The sequence below is a fragment of the Cyprinodon tularosa genome, unplaced genomic scaffold (genome assembly GCF_016077235.1).
Source record: "Cyprinodon tularosa strain WSP-4 unplaced genomic scaffold, ASM1607723v1 ctg109, whole genome shotgun sequence".
NCBI classification, from domain to species: Eukaryota; Metazoa; Chordata; class Actinopteri; order Cyprinodontiformes; family Cyprinodontidae; genus Cyprinodon; species Cyprinodon tularosa.
Window position 1 is genome coordinate 1,175,501 of NW_024037882.1, and position 22,683 is coordinate 1,198,183.

The following is a 22,683-nucleotide window of genomic DNA, read 5'->3' on the forward strand; positions in this document are numbered from 1 at the left end:
CATTTGCAGATGTCCTTTTCATGTTTAACAGAATGTTCCATTAATAAGTGGAATTTAAAAAGATGTTGCCACAATAGTCAAAAAGACTAAATGTGCTCAAGTCTAAATCCTCACAACAGCATTTTTAATTTAATTTAGATCTATGTTTGGGGTTCTGCTGTTTATTTTACTGCACATTGCATTTGATCTTATCATAAAAAAAAAAAAAAATATATATATATATATATATATATCTAAAGGCTCTCCAGTACAAGGGATTTAGCCATCTGTGTTAATCATAATAACTCTCCATCTTATTAGACTGAATGTGAAGCTGGTTTTCTAAATGCTTTTAACATTGCTTGTTTTATTATTATAATTTTTTTTGTTTCCGGTCAGTTTGAGGAGAAAGCCACCCATCTGTCCATTTGCCCATCTATCTGTCTCTCTGACATACATCTATCTTTTTCTATTTTCCTCACGCTGTCCATTGGTTCCTCTGTCCGATTAAATGTCTTCTCCTGTGTCTGACTATCTGTTCATCCATCTGCTTATCTCTTCTTCCATCATTCATCTTCTGCCATTTCTTCACGTTTTTGTTTTCATCAGATCCCTCTTTCTCTCAAGTTTAGTGCCCCTGGAATGAAGTGGCAACACTAATGTGTCGCAAAACTAAAGAGTTTACTTGTTGCAAAGACGAGACCTAATTCACCACTTTAGATCAAATCCTGTATCAGAGAACCAAAAACTTTTAACTTTTACCTCTGGTGTTTAATTTGAGCTCAGACCGTCATTAAGATACAGCTTTGTTCACAGGACTCATTCAGGGATGGTTCTGAGTTACATACAGTAGGCAATGTAAGAGCTGAGCAGCCTGTATGGAGACTCAGGCCAAGTGCTGTATATTGTATAGCCATACAAATGTACAATGTTTTTCAAATTAAAATAATGCTTGGGTCAAAAGTTATGGATTCTTGCTTTAGTATTATTTACGTTTATGCCTAGTTTGATGCTTCCTTCTCCTAAGGATGCTATATGCTTGACATAAAAAGTAAAATGTGTCCTATCATATGTTCTCTGATTAATTCAGCTTATCACATGCTATGATATAGTAGTGATATAGAACTATCTATACATGTACAGTAGGTGCACCACTTGCAGGCACACAGTTCATAGAAAAAGATTAATTACCAAAACAGATACAGACTTGTGATGAGTTTAGCTCATAAAGCTGAAAAGGAATTGCACTCTAAAGTTAAAAAACAAGGTATGGGCAGAGGCGTTTATTACTCAATTAGAAGTAAAAATTTGAAAACACTTTTGACTCGAGTAAAAGTTTAAAATTACTATGTTTAAAACTACTTAGGGCCGGATCTATCAAAGGTTTGCGTGTATAAAAACGTGAGCTATTTCACTGCGCACGCTAAAAAATGTACAAACTAATCTATCAACAGCGTGCTAAAAGGATTTGGTCTTTAAAACGTGCTAAATAGCGCCTCTTATCCATTTAGTACTTTTTCTGCAATGAATATGCAATATGGGGCGTTTACACGCAAAAGTGCGTCTTGTGGGAGGAGAACATGTAAATATATTAATTTAGCGCTCGCAAAGTGATTTATTAAACCTGAAAGCAATTTTGCTAACGGTATCTGACTCTATATTTAACACGTTTCAAAAGAAGGTGCAAATGGTCTGTATGCGTAATTGCGCACACATGGCAGCGGTTATTGTCGCAAGAAGGAGACATCGAAATGAAGCAAGGAGACGCAGAGAACGCATTTTTTCACTCCGTGTGAATATTTTTGGAATGAACGAGGAAACGATCATCAAAACATATCGTTTATCCAGCATTGCCATTTTGGAGCTGTTGGGGGAACTCCGAATGGATTTGGAGCCAGCCACAAGGAGGACCCACGCAATACTAGATATCACAAAACTCCTTGCAACATTGCACTTTTTTTGCATCTGGGTCATTCCAGCGTACGGTTGCAGCGAGAGCTGGGATCTCCCAATCTCGTTTTTTCAGAAGTGCTGTCCGACGGGGTCGGGGTTCTCCCCCTGCGCCTGTGGAGCAACGTGCCAAATGCTGCGGGGATGCGTAGTCATCTCATCCACAGTCACAGGCCAATACAAAACACCTGTTTTTTGTTGTTTTTTTTTTACTGCAGCACATACCACCTTAGGGAATAAAGGTTGCCAATTTATATATATATATATATATATATATATATATATATATATATATATATATATATATATATATATATATATTTTTTTTTTTTTTTTTTGTTGGGGGTCACTGTAAGATTTAAATTTCTTAAAGCACTAGTTTATACAGACTACAAACTACTTTGCCGCAAACCACAAAACGCGCAAAACCATCATTTAAATAGGGCGTCTCCAACAGTTTTGCGCCTTCCACCAGTTACGCAATCATTCTTGTTAAATCACCCGCAAACCATGGTTCAGCCCCTCGTGCAAAATTCCAGTTTGCGAGCGAAAATTACTGCACGCAAAATTGGATCTTGATAAATCCGGCCCTTAGAGTATAAAAGTAAAAGCAATGTTGGTAAATATTTTAAGGGCAAATGCTTTAAACCTTATGATGGTTACTGCACTACAATATTAAAGGAACATAGTAGATTTATAACTACTTTAATGATAATATTGTTAAATTTTACATTGCATCATCTTGAAAAAAAAAAAGGTATATGTTGAAAAATTAGCTGTTGCAGTACTGAGTCCAACCACAAATAAATTAATTGTCTACATGAAACAAATTATTTTGATGGTTTTTATTTTTATTAAATACCAGCAGGCCCTACCGAAAAATATTTTAAATGAAAAAAAAAACTAAGAGTCTATTTTTAAAATAGAGTAGAAATTAGAGATAATTGCAAAAACCATAAGGAGTAGAAGTAAAATGTTGTCTAAAAATAATTACTCCAATAAAGTATAGAAAATCTAAGGTAACAAAGTATTTGTACTTTGTCACTTGACACCTTTGAGTATGGGTAGGAATTGTTGAGAATGTAAACTCATCCAAAGCCATAAATATTAAAAACGAATAGCCCTCAGGCTATAATAAGTACGCCGCAGGTGCCTTTGTTAATATCAGTATTCATAAAACTGAACATGAAATTGAACCCAGATTTGTCATTTGGATGGGAAACAGAAGAATAAATGTGTTTGCTGTCGTCATATATATATATATATATATATATATATATATATATATATATGACGACAGCATACATATATACATAACTTAAATCCAGTGATTATTATATATATATATATATTATATATATATATATTATATATATATATATATATATATATATATATATATATATAGAGAGAGAGAGAGAGAGAGAGAGAGAGAGAGAAAAATCATCAAACCAGCACTTCTAATAATAGTTCTGGATATATGAATATGTTCTAATTATTTTCCTTATCATCACAACACTATTTATACTGACATTAGAATAAGGTGGGACAATGAATGAAGTATGACACATGCTCTCCAAACATTAGCCTTTAACATTAAATGATAAGTCTTAATTTTAAACCATGTTGTACTCAAGCCTCCTGAAACATATTATTCATTTTATTTAATGAAATTTAAATGCATAAAGCAAACATCTACCTCTTTATTTCTCCATTTTAAAACAAGACAGCAGCACAGTTTTGCACAATGTACTGCATTAAATTCAATTACATTCATGAAAAAGGTGTAGAAAAGCAAAGCAGAACCGCAGTAGCTGGAATGTTATTTACTATAGTTTGATACCACAGTACAACAACAAATGACATATTCTGATAAAGTCGGTATCTTTTGGCTTTGTAGTCGGAGAGAAGACAAACTGAGAATCCCCAATGGCTGGCTTTGTCACCTGGCCCCAGAAATCATCCAGCAGCTTTCTCCAGACACGGAGGAGGACAAACTTCCTTTCTCCAAACAGTCAGACGTCTTTGCTTTCGGGTGAGTGTCCTCTAACCAGATGCCCAGTTATTTGTTTGTCCGACAGTGTCTGTGGCTGTTTATTTATAGCCAACGGATGACAAACTAAAAACGGTCAAACATTCAAGCTATATCCAGAAACTAACAGATGTTTATTTTTGTAAAGTTGAAAAAGGAAATGATTAGCATACCCCTCATTATGCACTGTTTATATATTGAATATTTTAAAGGAAATAATGTTAGAAACTCAATTGCACTTTTAATTGTAGTGCATTTGATTGTACAGAGTTGAGGGAACTAAAAATGGGACCGAATACTATGTTCAAAACCCAGCTACATGTTTTTGACTGAACATTAATCTTAATGTTAATAACTAGCATTTCTACCATTATTTATTTTTTCATTAGAACCACTTTTGTTAAAAGTTTGTGGTGACATTCATCTTACTGATTCACACAATGTTAGATACAGTTTGCCATGCTTCTTGAAATGTCAAATAAGTTTCACACACCATAGTCGTGCATTTCTCCTCCTTTAAAAGAGATTAAAAATCCCTTTGCCTCCAGTTTATTCTCCACAGCCTTTACGACTTGGTTTATTTGGGGTAGACCCTACTCTATAGACTACTAATACAACTGCGTTTTAAAACAGTTCTCCCATATGGATTGTTCGTGGCTGTTATTATTCTGAGAGGGAGACAAGCGCTGCACTTGTGCACAATGTCCCGCTGCTCTGTTGGCCTTTGTGCTACCTGGAGGTGACCCTCAAGGCTGTTATGCATATTCATCAACAATCAAGCTTCATCTCCTTTTTTTTATTAATTCTCCTGGCATGGAGTTATTTTTAGTCTACACACCTAAATGTGTCCAACTGAAAAATTTGAACGAGACGGATGGGCTATGTAATAACCACAGCTGCAAACGTAAAGATAAAACAAAATATTTAATACAGACCCATGATTCAGACCCACTAGTATTTCTATATACATCCTTGCTGCATATAGGCATGATCTAATACTAAACATTATTGGATTTTTGGTGCTTTTGCTTATGTGAGTATTAATCCTTCATATAATTCTTTTTTAAGATGATATGATAAAAGTTCAAAGTAGTGACGCCCCTCACTCCTCTCTACATTCGCAGCACCATCTGGTATGAATTACATGCACGTGAGTGGCCTTACAAGAGTCAGCCAGCGGAGGTGATCATATGGCAGATTGGAAGTGGTATGAAGCCCAACCTTGCCCAAACTGGGATGGGGAAGGAAATACTGGTAAGGACCAGCTTTTTCACTTACAGTGGGTAAAATAAGTAATGAGCACACCACCATTTTTCTCAGTAAATATATTTCTAGAGGTGCCATTGACATCACATTTTCACCAGATGTCGGTAACAATCCATGCGAACCACACAAAGAAATTAAACCATAGATGTGCAGTTATGTGTGATAAAGTGAAATGGCACATTGAAAAAGTATTGAACACATGAAGAAAGGAAGGTGCAAAAAGGCCTGAAAAGCCAAGACATCAGCTGAAATCTCTCTCTAATTATAAAGCAATCCTGCCCCTTGTCAGTGTAAATTAACATCAGCTGGTTCAGTCCCAAATGATGGTAATAAAAATGTGTCTCTGGTATCACACAAGAAAAAAACTCATGATGGGTAATAGTAAATAGCTCTCATAAGAGCTTCACAACCTTTTTTTTCAAATCATAATGACAGCATTAGTTGCAGAAGGATTTCTGAATGTTCCAGTGAGCAATGTTGGCGCCATACTCTGGAAGTGGAAAGAACATAATTTGACCATAAACCGACCACAACCTGCTGCTCTTAAATGATAGGAAGTTACAGTATAATTAGCTTTTTTTTCATAGGCTTTATTTACATATCTCACTTTAAGACCATTTGAAAGATGAACAACACCATATTATACCCTTTATTGCACAAATCAGTTTTGTCCTAAATAAAATTATTTCAGCCTATAGAAATTTCCAGGTTAAACTGATCCTAGACTCAATATTTAAATCAGGCCATGATGATAAAAAAATAGTAAAAAAAAAAAATAAAATAAAGACAAAGGCTGTTTTCGTTGGTTAAATGCTGTAGAGGATTACTTGTCTAAAAGTTTACCAGAGTCTAAAAACTTCTTAAAAGAAAAAATAGGAATGTCAAATGGTTATTTTTTTTTTTAATAATCAATCTTCAGGGAGCTCTGTGAATAAGATATGTGTGCAAAGATGCTTTCAACCAGGCTATAATTGAAGAGATAAAACTAGAGCAAGTTCTCCTCACAAATGATATGATTGTACTACCAACATTGAGTTTCCTTAAAAAAAAAAAAAACAACTGCTAAGACTAGTGCATGAAAAATTCTAAATATTTTTAGACTTTATTTTACCTTTTCCTACTAAACCTACACCTTCAACACTTCTAAAAACATCTCAGATCCATTCTCTCTCTATATATTTTTATATGTTTCTGCTGCCTCCACATTTGTTAGTTTAATAAGTTAACTTGCCACCACCAACAATAGCTACGTTTACATGCACAACATTTCCCCAATCCGATCTATGTTGATAGTGGAAAAAAATAAAATCTCAGTTTCCAGGGAGACTAAGGGAAATGATCAAATCATGACATGTGTATACATTTATGTTTGATCAGATTAAATAATTGAAGCATGCACCAAAGTGTCTATTTTTCTGGAAAAGCTTTGGTAGAAAAAGAAACTGCCTGTTTTGTAAACAAACTCGTACTTATTCGCTCATCTGGTGAAGATTCTGAGTCATCCAGGTCATAGTCATTTCAAAGGAAAGCGAAACGTCTTTGAACTTAAAAAAAAAAGGTCCTGTGGATTGTTTTTTAACTTTTTTTGGAATTGTTCACTCATCCTTAACTTTAGCTACTCTTTGTGCTTGTGCCTGTGCCCTTTTATATATGGTATATGGAAACCCCAAAATGTTATCCGATTATTAAAAGAAACCAAAAGAAAAACATATTTTTCCCATTGATCTATTGGACGCCTTTTCTTTCCTAATGGACTGTACTGTATTTGGCTCAATCTTTCTTATCACATAAAAAAAAAAAAAATAATTCTGATATAATTTTTCTTTTTATACAATCTTTTGTGCTATTTTGTGTTAATGTATGAAAAAAATGAAAAACTGGGTTTCTGGTTGCAATGAAACTAAATTAATTAAATGGTTTTCAATTAGCTCTTTTTGTTTTGCATAACATTTTGCTAACATGTTGCTATTTTGTGTTAATGTATGAAAATAATGAAAAACTGGGTTTCTGGTTGCAATGAAACTAAATTAATTAAATGGTTTTCAATTTGCTCTTTGTGTTTTCAGGACATTTTGCTAATGTGTTGGGCGTACAAGCCAGAAGAGCGGCCCAGCTTCTCCAAGCTCGTAGATTTACTGGAAAAGTTGCCAAAAAGGAACCGCCGCCTTTCCCATCCAGGGCACTTCTGGAAGTCAGCTGAGTATGTTAAATGAGTTAAGGCCATAAAACAACAGTCCACTCCTTTTACAAAACATCTGCCATAACTCTGCATAAATAGACCACCTCTTTAGAGAATGCACTGAATCATAAATCCAGCCGAGTGGTGAAAAACTGCCCATGCTGTGTGTTTCTCAATGGAATGTTGGCATTTGTGTGTACAGATGAGTTGACTGTCCACTTCCTTAATGCAGCCGGGACTCATGTTTTCTTTAATTTGATGTTAAACACACTGTATATATCTTATTTTTTCAGTCTTTTATGAGTGACTTGTTTGCCTCATTATATTTAATTTGTTTCTTTGATGTAACTTGCTTGTAACTTTCAACAGATCACATCATCTAAAAAAAACATGTCTGAGAACAAATGTAATTATGATTTCTGTTTTGCTTTTTTGTTTTGAATGAATGTAGCTGTTGTACATCACATACTGGGCATATCCTTAACATTTTCTTATCATCCCATTTGTCAGTCATTTCTGTAGGCACATGTTGTCATAGTTACCTCATGTTTTTTCCATGTATGAATGTCCTCTCATTGTGTTTGTTGAACTTAATTGTCCTTTTATTTCCACTCTAACATTTGAATGTTAAGGAGGCAGTGTTCCTGTTTGTTTGGGAATGTGTCAGCCCAGCTCTTTGATGAAAGACTGTACTCTCATTAGAGGGAGCTTTGAATTTTATCTATGAACACAGAGATGTTTGAACAGTTGCAGCCTTTGAGCAGTCAGACCAGGATTCCCTCACTCAATGCTTTCCTGTGAAAATTAGACTCTTGAAATGTATCCAAACTGTTGCTACAACTCAATATCGAATATGCTGTCACTGAGCCCTTTTCACCATAACTATTTCACTTCAAATAAAGTAGGTATATATGGGTACATATTATATCTCACAAAGATAAAAAGCCAACACTTGCTGCTATGTAGTCAGTTCTTCTGTTTTCAGAAATATTTCCCCTAATATGTGAACTTGCTGAACTCTAAATATAACATATTATAAAATTATTGGTTCCTAAATAGAATATGAAGGCCAAAAGGCTACTCTTCATTATCTTATACAGGGTGTGATTTTAAAGAATTGCAAAACTGTTAAATATTGGGTGTTATAGGTAATTATGAATTTTTTTTTCTTTAGTTTGTAAATCAAAACATTGTTGGTTGAAAGCAGTGTTGTAGTCACTCAAAAAGAAAAGCATTCATTTTACTCTATTCACATGTTCATTGATAAAATATGTACCTATGCCCCTTTTTGTAAATCTTAAAAAATACTTTAATTTGTAAATAATTTAAAGTAAAATCAAATGTTATTTTTTTTATTTTGAAAAACTTAAATTTTAAAAGTCTAAAGATACAGTTGATGTAAAAGACAATACATTTTCCAATTTTAGGCCTTTGCATATCAGTTCATAATATGATTAAGAAGTTAAAAATGGTTAATCGATAACAGATCATGTACTGATCAACATGCTGGATAGCTTGCTCTTTTGTCCTCTATGTGATGGGTAGCATTTTGTGAGAAAAAACAATAGGGCTAGAATATCAAAATAAACCCAAAAATCCCAAACCTGATCAATTAAATCTAGATAAATTTAATTGCTCTCCCACTGACAAAAGAGTCCTGTCGATCCTGTGAAAAGTTAATGAACAGTAACTACTGTAGGAACTGGAGCCAGGGGCTGTAATTTGATAAATTCAGATGCAGCCCAAGTCTGGATAGATTTAAAATTACAGAAGCGGAGAGTTTTTCTTCATTTTTAAATTTTTTTGGTGCTTATTTCGGACAATTGCTTCATCAACAATAAGCTGTTGTTGAATTTGAAAACAAATGAAATCAAATGAAGGGGTGGGATTTTTCTTTCTTTTGAGTTAATTTCTAAAAGTACAAATGCAAGCTACCCAGACAATCCTGGGGTCAAAATGCCTGTCTATTCTATTTAATTTATTCTAGTCTATTCTATTTAATCTATTCTATTCTGTTAAATTCCATTCTGTTCTTTTCTATTCTATTCTAAAAAGATTTGAAAAACTTTTTAGAGCATTTGTTCAGCCACTATTTTTAACAGATGCTGCTGAAGATCATTCTGTCCCTGCTGAATCATGAGTTATATTGACGTTTTTCTCTCAGCTTTTTTATCTTGACCTGATTTCTGACTGTGTTGTTTTTATTCAATGATTTTCATATTTGAATTTGATCTAAAATACATTTTAAACATAGGAACAGCCAAATATTTTTTACGTCCTGATGTACAAAGTGCTAAAATTGTACTTTCTGTACATTTTTCCTTTATATTGCAACCTTTACATTTCCAGCAAATTTGACAGTTTAACTGAAGAATCCTATGATCCTATGTTTTCAAGTATGACGACATCATTATGTGACTAACCCCTAAGCGCTTCTCAGCATTCCTGAATAACTATAGTAAACATTATTTACAGTGCTGCTATCTACAGGTGTAGCAACAGACATGTTTTAATTAGCTGTTCTAAGAGGAGATTTGTGATCCTTCTGAAAAAAAAGTATTTTCCTCCAAAGATGTTTTTTTTAGTTCTAGACTGCAAAACAAACATAATGCTGCAAATTCTAAAAAACAAAAACAAAAAAAACAGTCTTCCCTACTTTAAAATTTTAACATTGGCAGTCAACTTGATTGAATATCATGAAGATTAAAATATCAACTTTTTACTCTTTTACTCTCATCCAATTCGTTTTTTGCTTTTTTTGTTTTTGACTACAACACTGCTAAGGTCACTCTGGAGCACCAAGCAATCCTAAATGTGCAATATTACTTTAATTTCACAAATATCTTATAATATTTTGTCCTTGTTATACTCAAGTAACACCGCAAAGCAGGCAGAACTTTCCCTTTAACATATCAAGAGAGACATATCAACCTGCATATAACCCCAACCCAGGACATTTTTCTACTTCATGCTGTATATTAAAGTATACTCTAGCTGTATGTCTTAAACCTGAGTTGTATTATCTCAAATCATCATGGAACAGTGCATCACATGAGCTGTAAACTGCTTTTATTCTCTCCGGCCACATCAGATTGGCAGAGACAATCTAATCATGTGAAATAGCCATTTTCTAACTCATTATAAACACATCTGCCAGTGTTTGAAAAATGCACATTAAAAATATGCCTTTTTTGTTCTTTTTTTCAACAATGGTTTGTCTCTTCAAATACGGTTAGTGAATCATTTCAAAATGTACTGTTTACAACTTTCAAGTGCATGAGAAGGACTAACATTGATTTAAAAAAAATAATTCTTCACCACTATATATACAGTAAACATACATAAAAAGTATGTGAACTATTTTCTGATGCTGTTTGTTCATAGAGCAGTTTCATCTTTTAATTTTACATCAAGCTTTTGCTTAGATTTTCAATCGCTTTGAGAGGATGATTGTTTTAGTGTATTTATACGTAAACTGAAAGGTCAGGTTAGTATTTTCAATAAAGAAAGTTACATCCTGTACAGATGGAAAAAGTGAAAACAACCTGATAGGAAATCTGATATATAACATTCGTGCCAAGTGTACATAACAGATTGTAGAATATGTTTTATCATCACTTGCCATAATATTTATATTCCTTGTGGGATTTTTGAGCTTTTTTCTTTTGAATGTAGAAAATGTGTTGTGTTCTTCTTTTTGTTTTCCTTTTATTTGGTTATATGAATTCATTTTCCTCCATTTTATTTCCAATTGCATTGATTCTATGTTGTTTCTTTTCCTTGATTCTGTTCTTGTGTTGTAGATTATAGCTACCAAAACGCCTGTATTTACTGATACCTGATAGTCCATGGCTTAGTGATGAGTAGTTTTTGGTCATGAGCTCTTTTATTTGCACTCATCCTTTTAAAGTGTATGAGAATAAAAAAAATCTGTTTTCATTTTGGATGTTTTCTGTTTATTTTAAATGCAATCTTTTATCCATGTTTTACTTTGATGAAAGATTTTTAATGCATCTTCGCTCGATGTTGCACTTTCTGCCTAACTATCTTTGAGGGATGCTCTCATGATTATTTTAAAGGTTTAAGGAATTGAGTTATATAATTAGAAAATTAAATAAAAAAAGTATACTGCTGGTTATTATTGATCTTAATATTAACTTTTGCATTATTCAACAAAAATAGTATGTATTCACACATTTTTACCTTAGAGCAGGGGCAGGCAACCTCGGCCCTGGAGGGGCAACCGTCTTGCAACTTTTGCATGCATCCCTTCTCCAACAAACCTGAAACAAAGGGCCTAATGACCTCGTCGGCATGTCGTTAAGTTTAGCAAAGGCCTGGACGTTAACCATTCATTTGTTTCAGGTGTGTCGAAGAAAGGATGCATGTAAAAGCTGCAGGACAGTGGCACTTGAGGACCAACATTGCCTACCCCTGCATCAGAGAATCATGGGTTATTATGGTAATCAAAATAAAATAAATAAATAAATAAGTAATACTATAAAGGCTTCAGAAACATTGACTTTATAAAGGCTTCAGAAACATTGACTTTATAAAGGCTTCAGAAACATGACTTTAAAGAGATTGTAATAAGGAAATAGAGAAATTGATGAGAAAAAAGGATTTGTGGAAATTAAAAACTTTAAAGTAATGTTTTTTTTTATTTTGAGTGTAAGAATTATGTAGTTGAAATAAAATATTTAATTTAAGCTAAGGGTTTTGTATTTGCATTATTTATCAGGTTAAAAATTTCAGTTGCTCATTTACTCACCAATCTGAGTCCCACCTTTACCAATGTATATGACAAATCCACCAAATATTTTGAATTTTTTCCTTTTTGATATATACAAAATGCATTTGAATGTTCTACAGTTTATGAGACTTTTTGAGCCTTCCAAAGTCAACTATAAAATCATAGAGCATAAGATGAGATATTGCCTTCCGCACTACAGAGTTTTCATTTTGAAAAATGTAATTCATATATGAAATATTAGTTATTTTCTTCCAACCTTCCTAGAAAGACACTTACCTTCAAAATGAAGCCAGCTCTCACTGTGTGGGTGCGGTCCCTTTAATGATGTTTAAGAAGCGAAGCTAAGTGACCTCTGCAAAACACATCTTTCATGACTTAGACATTAGCTAAAAAGAGAACAATTGCTGTTCCTGTTTTAAATTTCATGGGAAAACGGCCACTTCATTTTAACTTTGTATAGAAATTATCACGCTCTGCCTCACATTACTGCTAGCTGATTGTAGAAAGTGGCAGGTTGTTTAATGATTGAGTGCAGTGTGGTCAAGCTACTGTAGGTGCCTCCATGAGGGGGTGGGTTAACACTTTCCTGCGATAGATGGTGAGGGCTGCTCATTTATCCAGATTAAGGATGAGCTGCTGCTCAGAAGGATGAATTCATGATGATTAATTATGGATGAATCACGTAAAATATCACTTTTGACTTCATGTAAATAAAACAATAGTATTATAACGTAGTTAATAAAGTTGATTTTCCATGATATAGGCCCTTTAAAAATAACTAAGAAGTGCAAAAGGTGCTACTGTATACTTATGACCAGGCTTAAAATGTAACAGTTTCTTGAACTTGGACCTAAAAACATGGCATTATAGGTCTGAGAGACTTAACATAACAGACAACAGATTAGGAAATGCAAGTAATGCTTATAAACTTCCAACAAAAATCCTACAGAAACCTAACAAGTTTTGACTGTTCTGAATAATTATTCATGATAGCGGTAAATATACATTCAACCTGTCAGAATGATAACTCCTTATGTATAAAACAGAAAAGCCATCAAAATAAAATAAAAATGTCTAAAATATATGTTGTGCATTTGGAGACCTCTTAAAAGGAAAATTTTGCTAGTCAAAAATATAGTTCTAGATATCTCTAAAATAGTTTACTTTAGTTTTGTGCAATAATCTTATTTGATTATGTATATTTATTGAAAATTATATTTGGAAATGATAGTTAGTCATGCATTATTCCAATCAAAATTATTTCACAATGAACAGATATATTATGTACACTAGATAATTAGGATTATGAGTTACTAGCATTTAATTACTGTAATTAACAATTGAGATTGGCTGCTTTGGTTGGGAAGCCCTTGTATGGAACAATATTTGTCAAATCTGCAAAAGTTAGGCAGATTTAAAGCTTGATAAGTGCTTCCATAAAGTGATGAAGCAAGTGGAAAACTTTGCTCCATACATGGTTCACACTTGTGCTCTAGGACGCTCTGTGCTAAACTGAGGCAGAAGTGTGTTCATATCTTTCAATAACCTTTTATAACCTCTGCTCTGATGTCAGAGGTGCAAGGCATGCTGGGAGCATTCATTCCAATATGTTTTTATGTAGTTAGATCCTACATTAGGGACAATTTATTTTGATATATCTGCAGTGTAATTTGAACAAGCGAAATTTTAATTTCAGATAACTAAAAACACTTTTAAGATAGCTTAAATATATGTTGCAGACAATCAGTTATTTGTTCCTGATACCTTGAATTTAATCGTCAATACAACTTAATAGTGAAAAGTAGTAAAACTAGCATTAGGGGTTTCTTAATTAACTTATACTATAGGTCTGATACAAAATCAATTTCAGAAATTTAGTATGTAAGTTCAGAAAAGCTAATTTTATTTTTAAATCTCCTGCCAAAGTTACATTCACACTGCCTCATAAAAAAGCCTACTAATCCCATCTCACAACTTCTAATCCTCAACTGTCAGACAGCATCATCATTAAGATAATTATGCATCTTTTGGTAGGACGGCTGTAAGACACATACTGTGATGCAGTTAAATTGATGGCAAACAGGTATGTTTTATTTGAGGTCTTAAAGGAAAAAAAATCTAATTAACTTGATGTATATTAGCTTCTTACATTGTCAAAAGAAAAGCAATAAATTAACTATTGTACTTAACGCAAGTATCATAATAAAGCAATTTTTGAGTCTGAGCTACCGAACCATGGTCATTATCATTCTTTGCTGTAGAAGAAAGAACAGGGCAAACTAACCTGTGAAGGTAATTGAATTAAATATATTGTTAAATGATATTAGAAGTGATTTATGGCATTTATCTGATCATAAAGATAAAAGATAAAAACAAAAAAATTGTAAAATTCCTAAGTATTTTTTTATTTCATTAAAAGCTACCTATTACCAGCAAAGTCACATATGATACAAATGTATGAAAGGACTCTGAAACATAAATGTCAATATATTTTGAGAATAATTCTATGATGTAATGCAGCAGAAAGTAACAGGCTTTTATTTGATCTTTTTTACAAATGAAAATCTAAATGGTGTGGCATGTATATATATTCAGCGTCATTTCTCCACCACTAAATAAGAATAAACCTTCAAGTAAACACCATAGGTGTGTTTATTTTTATTTAACAAATATACCAAACACAAAAATATAAAATAGAAACAGACCATAGTGCAGTGACAGAGTCTTTGAATTATGTTTTGCACAATAATAAAATCATTACTCCAATTCATTCTTTTTATGAAACATAATTAGAACTTCCTTTTTCTTATGTCGTAGTAAGTGACTGCTTTATTTTGCTCTTGTACATAAGATTTTATCAAGACACAAAGACTGAAATATGGTCATATGTTTGGCATAATTTCAAACTGCTCATTAAGTATCTAGGAAAAAAAATTATTTTGATTTTTTTTATTATTAAAAAGGGTTTTTGCCAGTGTAAAATCTGGGTCAGGGTAACCACAGAACAGCCTTAAATTGGAAGGACTTTTAGCTAGGTTTTATTCTGGAAACTGTTCTTTTTTTTTTACTTAAACGATAAAACGCTCACCTAAAGGCACATAAATCCCACCAGTTTGACATAAAACGAATCTGACTCTCAGTTTATTCTACTAATCTAATTTCTTTTATATTCATGCATGTCCTATTTTAATTTCTGCATAGTTGAGCTCCAGTTGCCTCCTGAATACAGATAATGTTTTTTTTCCAAATAAGGATATGGTCCATGTCATAGAACACCTCTAATTTTCCTTCTTGTGCGTATACTGTAGCTCCCTCCACAGTTATTGGCACCTCAGGGAAAGATGTAAAAAAGTCTTCATAATAAATGTATCTTTTATTACAGCGGCATAAGTTTTATCCTGGTTCATGCTTTACACATACTTTAAAACATGCACCATTAACATTGGAGGGTTACTTTTTTGAAGTTTAAATGCAGACTGAAATCATCAACACTGAAGCAGTTCAACCAGTACTGATCGTGAGATCTCGGTCTTTCATTTTCTTCAACTCATCCGTGAACAAGCTGACAGTCTGATGGAAGTGTGCACACACTTCTCTGTGTGTTCGGGTTTCTGTGTGTCATTTATCCAGCATCAGAGCTTTGAATCCCTCCTCGAAGACACGGAAAGTCTGCGAGGGCAAGAAGCAGGAAAATGGAATGATAGATATATAGATAGAGCTCTAACTGGCTGCACCAGGCAGTCCTCTTTCTCCTCCTCCTTTTTCTTCATCTTCTGCTCTACTTTCAGTCCTGAAGTTAAGCCTCAGCCACTGAAGTGTAAAGAACCTACATAACCCAATCTTAGTCAGGCTGAGGCCCATCAGAGCATGAATGTTTGGTTTATGTGGACATTCTTAAAAGTGTTAGAACCCAACATTGCTCAGTGCCTTTCTATTATTAATAAAAACAAAACAAACTAAATCCATTATTCAAAGACCAATTAAAAACCACTAAGTTTGAAGGTAAATCAGCATACATTAAGAATCTCACCAGAAAGCTTAAGTTCATTTCATCATTTTGACATCAGTTCCTCTTTTGCTGAAGACTTTTTGACTGTCTTCACTGGTAGTTCCTCAATCCCAGCAGTGATATTCTGTTATCTGCTAGCTTATAAATATTTTACCAATCCTTACCTCTGGCTACATAATGTCAAAAACAGATTAAGACTATGCTTTGTTATATAATTCCTAAATTAAAATGTATATTTACAGCAGCTAAATTACAACATCTAAAAAATAATCAGCATTTGTTCTTTCTGATCAGATCTCAAAGTAAGCCTTTATACAGCAAAACATGAAATGAAAATACATATTTTTTTTTAACAAAACTAGTTGCATTAAAAACTCAGCACAGAAAAAAAACTGATTTATCATATTTAAAAAGAAATATACTTTACAAAACAAAAGACTATACTTTATAATCCTATGTAAAACCTTTTTCTTATATGACATTTATGCTGCTGTGAATTTAATCTCATCTTCAAATTAATTTTCTTCATATCTTTTTATTTTATCCCGTTCATTCTGAGGTATTCCTCATTAGTAAAATTCTTAAGAATTTAAAATATTTTCAGTGAAATAAAAGTTCTATGTTCACAAAGCTGCTGAGCATCTCTAAATATGACACCTATTAACTGTACAATAAAATGCAGAAAATACACAAAAAGTTAACAATACTGGCAAAAAGAAAGAAGCAGATTGTAGTTCTGTTTTCAACAGTCCTCTGAGATACCTCACATAATATCTTTTTATTTACTTGTCTTTAGCGCTTTGCAAAGCCTACGATCCGTACAGTCTTGGAAAATACTACTCTGAATCCCTATAGATTATTAAACAGTTAATGAAACTTTAAATAAAACTAACCAAAAATACAGTCATTTACTTGAAAGTAAAGTCATCTGATTTGGTAAATTATTGCTTAAAGTGTCTGAGATGCCCCGATCTGCCTCAATCTGTTAGAGTGCAACCTCTAACAGATTGAAAAGGACAGCTAAATGGATGTCATTAGTCTGTTCTTCACAAAAGATTTCAAGAAATATTTTATGACCGTAGAGTTTTTCTTAGATCTTCGGAAAATAGTGGTTGACAAGCTGTAAAAAGGACTTAGCATGTTTTTTTATGTACAAGAGGAGAAAATGTAAGAAAATGTGTTTCCTCTTTTAACCTTGCTCAGAGTTCTTTATCAACATAACTGACTGGGAAGGAAGGGAACCCATGTATTTTTTAAAGAACACAAGATGTTATATGATTCACAAAGGTGTGAAGATATTTGCATTAATTCTGGAGGAAATAAACACAAGTCTATATGCACAAATTAAGTACGTATTGTTGTTTAATCAGTGCATCGGCTTCTAAGCGGTTCTTTAGAAGGCTTTATGAGCCCCTATTTTAAGACAGGTTTATCCTGTTTGACCCATGTTTTTCTCAAGAGAGGAAAGAGGGGGAAAATACTGGTATCCTTGGATGATAAAGCCCACAGCTCCGTCTTATTATTTTTTTTTTTCTGCAGACATCTTTGCCTTCTAGTTCTGGGCTCTGTAGTTTCTGCCTAAATGCAGGAATATCAAGAAGGGTTAAAATATCATGGAAAGATCCAATATTTTTTTTCCCTCCTTATTCAGAAACTAAAATTAATACATTCTAATAACTAGATCCATTACACATAAGATCATGTATTTTATATATATATTCGAAGCTTGTACACATATGTAAGTCATGAATATGGCCATGATTATGGTGTACATTTAAATAAAAATAATACAAAAAAAATCAAAATAAAAGATATTTAACAACATTACACAATTTCAACAGATGAAAGGAAAAATTCAACAGCAGAAATTTATCCATAAAGAAATGCAGCTGAAGAAGTGTGGACCTTCTATGATTCAGCCAACTACAGCAAGTCAGGATGCCAATAGGCTCATTTGATCATGTGACATACCCGTAGTTTGGGCGGAGATGGGTTTCTTTCTGTTAACTTGCAGACATCTCGCTCATCAGGCTTTTGCTAAAGGACCTCTAATCTATGAACTGCTATGATTAGGGGTGCCATGGAAATTCAGTGTTTTATAACATGCTAAAGCCTGATTCCACAAGTAGAAATGTAGAAAATTATTTAGAGAATTAGGGATTAGCACTAACATCACAGCAACGAAGGAATGTTGCAGTCTTTTAATTTATTTAAAGGCAATCATGTGGGCTAAATATGCTGTTACATGGCAAGCAAATAAACAAAATGAGGGAGCAAATGCACTACAAAGTGAGCCATTAAAGGAAATTAGGAAAGATTCAGCTTTACAGAGCCCAAAGTCTTGCCAGTTAGGAGATGCTTGTTAAACCCCAGAGCCAGGAAAATACAGACAGCACCTGCATGTTCGTCACAATAAGTCCCACGCAGCTGTTGGCCTCATTTAGAGGGGGAATAATTTCAGCGCCAAATCCATAAATATTCGTCATGTCAAATCAAATGGAAAGTGTCTTAGTGTTTGATATAACCAAAGGCTTCAAGCCTAAGAGGTTTAGGGAAGAATGCTTTGGCGGTCAAACTTGTAATCACTTTACAAGATCAACAGACTAAGAGTGGTCTGTCAACTACTTGGCTAACCACGCTGGTTTGAACTGTACATCCCAAAAATAAATCTTACATAAACTAAGGAGATGGAGGATGTGACCCAGTCTTTCCCTCCAGCAAGCCCTGTGCTTTCCCATCTGTCAGACAATGCACAATAACTGCAGCATTTGGACTCACCAACACTCATAGTGATTTTCATTCATGGCAAATTCAGAAATAGGTTCTGAGCAGCAGGGACAGATAAAAACTGTTTAAATGTTTTGCTATTATTGTGTCCCCTTTTCTGTATTTTTTGGTTATTAATTGCAATCAAAAAAGCTAAAAAAAAAAAAAAAAAAAGGGATTTTGAGATTTGATTGTCAATTAATGTTTGTAACTAAGTGGGTTAAAGGATTTGCCCCAGTATTAAAATGAAAGGTAAAAAAAGCAAAATGCTCTTTGCTTGAACTTTAGTATTAAAAATGATGATCATAATCGAAAAAAATATAAAAGGTAAAACTTTATTTTTTTCGACAAACAGAAGAGATAAATTGAGAAAAAAAATCTGTAAAACGGGATAAATAAACTTCTCTATAACATTTTTTGGTTTTTGATTAGAAATATTTTTCAAGGTCCCATGAAATGTTTTAATGTCATTTTATCTCCATGCAAATACATAAAAAGACATCATGACAAACCTTTCACTAAAGAATTTAATTGGCGGTAAGAACTGAAATGGATGAATGAAAAGAAATGTTTTTACTTTTGGCCAACCATTCTGCTATACTGTATTTCATTAACACAGTACCAGATTTAAATCAGAATAAATCAAAACATGAAAGAGAATAATTCTTTGGAATTAACCTTAAATTAAATTTTTTTTATTTTAATTAATTTAGTTGTTGACTGTATAAATAAAATAATAGGTAAAGAAGGTAGAGTGCGATATATATTTTTTTAAATACAAAAAATATTTATAAAAATTAACAACATTATACTATACAGTAAAATAATACATTATAATTTCAGGACATTTAGAGAAATAAAGCATACAAAAGGTGCATTACAAAAAAATCAATAATAAAGAAACTAGCAACTTGAAATGTGACATCCAAAGTAGATAGATTTTAATTAAAAAGGAAAGCGGCTCAAATATTGTTCTTCAATCTTGACTGCTCATAAGAATAAAGCGAACACTCGACAAACTCATCCTAGAACTCGTACTCGTACTCGTACGAGTACGAGTATTGAAAACTTTGTTCTGCACAAAGTTGAATGTGCTGACAACAAAATCATACAAAATTAATCAAATTAAATAACCAATGGAGGCCTGGTTTTGAAGTAAGACACAAAATTAAAGTGGAAAAACACACTGCAGGCTGATCCAACTTCAAATGCAATGTCCTTAAAACAGGTGAAAATAAGGCTCGGTATTGTGTGACCTCCACATGCTTATATGACTTCCCTACAACATCTAGACATGCTCCTTATGAGGTGGTGGATAGTCTCCTGAGGGATATCCTCCTCTACTTGGACTAAAGCATCAACTCCTGGACAATCTGTGGTGCAACGTGACGTTGGTAGATGAATCGAGACATTATGTTCCAGGTCTGCTTAATCGGATTCAAGTTGTGGGGAACAGGTGGGCCAGTCCATTGCTTCAACCCCTTCATCTTGCAGGACCTACTGACACACTCTAGCCACATGAGGTCTAGCATTGTCCTGCATTAGGAGGAACCATGGGCCAACTGCATCAGTATATGGTCTTAAAAGGGGTCTGAGGATCTCATCTTGGTACCTAATACTGTAGCAGCCATGCTGGTGTGCACACTGACGGCTGTGCAGCCGTCCAGAGAAATACTGTCCCCACCAGTGTTGTTTTTGACAGCATCTTAGATTTAGTCTTAGTCTTAAGGACAAAAACTATTAGTCTTAGTCACATTTTAGACATTACGATATGTGATAGTTTAAGTCAGTTGTATAGTCGGCTAATTCTTAAAAAGGTTTTAGTCTAGTTTTAGTCAATTTTATGTTTTAAGTTTTCTTAAGTAGCAGACTGACTGATCTTGCCTAGATACTACAATTTCTGGGTATAGAATGCTGCCGTGCATTTAAACATTGCTGTTCGGCAGAAAACTTTGATTCAAAGAATTAAAATAAACTTTATACTAAAGTGTCTCACAAAAGCTATGAAATAGCAGAGCTAGTTCAACACATCATATTAGTTAATATAGGAGACAGACAAGCTAACAAAATGTACAATTAAGGAATGGCTTTAGACATATAAGGTTTCCGTTAAAGGGCAAACACTTCCTGATCTGCAAGAAATTATGCATTACACATAGATCAATAAAATCTTCATTGCTCCAAAAAATACAAAGAAATAAAGCATTCTTCTTTCTACTTTGGCAATTTTTGCTTTATTTCTGAGAATTGTCCCCTTAGTTACCACTGCTCAGGGGTCAAGTAGATTTAAATGCATAGGGTTTTGATATAAAAGAAAATACAGAGAGAAACTACATAATTGCCTTTAAATTCCATGGCAATCCAGACCTACATTAAATGAATATGCTAACTAAACAGTTGAATTATCTAAAAGAAACAGAGAAAATGTTTTAATGGCAATACAAGGAAATATTTGTATCAAATTTTAATAGATAGAAACGAGAACAATGAGAGAAAAATATTATAAGATCTATGTACCTTTTCACCTGGCTCTTTATTCAAAAATACGCAGTATGCATTGAAATATTTTATTTGAATACAATTTAGGGATTCCTTTTGGTAGAATTAAAGAATGTTAGGTTTCACCTCTTGTGAGCTGGAAGAAATAAAATCTTGATAGTTAGACAAAGGGATTTTTTATGCTTAGCAGAGGACGATCAGCCACATAATTTATTAAGTAGCGAGATCAGGAAGAGCCATACTGCTTAGAGCAAACCATCGGTGTGGAGCATAAAGCTCAGACTCTGAGCTATGTGCATGCAAAGACGCATTTCTGCGCAAGCACAGGTGGAGGAACAGAATTTGCAGAGTTCAGCATGTAGCACCAGACCATTCCGGCTCATTTTTGTCCCCTACGGCTGCTGCCACGCTCCATCTGCGGTCATGCAGAATGTGCACCGCTGCAGAGCAGGTGGGCCGCATTACCAAATAGGATACAGCTGCACAGCTGATACAGTTTAGCTTGTCTAACAGATTAAAGCAAAATGACACATTTTAAATGTCTGACCGACCACTCGCTAATTTTTATTTAGTCTCTTCTCGTCTCATTGACGAAAACCTATGACTAGTCATGTTTTTGTGATGAAAGATCCATGTTTAGCTTGTCAGCCCCTAATGTTCCTCATTGCACATATAGCTGTCCTGCTCCTGGGTTGTTGCCCTCCTATGGCTTCCTCTACTTCTCCTGGTGTACTAGCCTCTCTCTTGGTAGCGCCTCCGGCCTCAGGACAATATGCAGACAGACACAGCCAACCTTCTTGACACAGCTCATATTGTTGTGCCATCCTGGAAGAACTGCACTACCTGACCCACTTGTGTGGGTTGTAGAGTCTGACTCGTGTTACCAAGGGTGTCAAAGGACCACCAACATTCAAAAGTGACCAAAACATTAGTCAGAAGGCATAGGTACTGAGAAGTGGTCTGTGGTCCCCATCTGAAGGACCACTCCTTTATTGAGTGTGTGTCAATAATCGGCAATAATTTCCACCTGTTTTCTATTCTTTTTGCACAACAGCACGTGAAATTGATTGTCAATCTGTGTTCCCTCCAAAGTGAACAGTTCGATTTCACAGAAGTTTGATTTGATTGAGGTTATATTGTGTTGTTTACCTGTTCCCTTTATTTTCTTGAGCAGTATAGTATTTTACAGTTATCATTCGCTGTGTTTTACTTGCTCTATTATTATTGGATCTATCTAAAAAGAGTATCTG

General features: G+C 33.9%; 1 protein-coding gene across 1 annotated transcript in view; it reads left to right on the top strand.

Moving 5' to 3' along the window:
• Positions 1 to 11,345, top strand: part of ksr2 (kinase suppressor of ras 2) — a 181,771-nt gene extending 170,426 nt beyond the window's left edge. The window contains exons 19-21 of the mRNA XM_038293576.1: positions 3,830 to 3,964; positions 5,086 to 5,215; positions 7,294 to 11,345. Of these exons, the coding sequence (XP_038149504.1) occupies positions 3,830 to 3,964; positions 5,086 to 5,215; positions 7,294 to 7,440 (412 nt within the window). The 3' untranslated portion in view covers positions 7,441 to 11,345. The remainder of the gene's footprint in view (positions 1 to 3,829; positions 3,965 to 5,085; positions 5,216 to 7,293) is intronic.
• Positions 11,346 to 22,683: the final 11,338 nt, after the last annotated feature.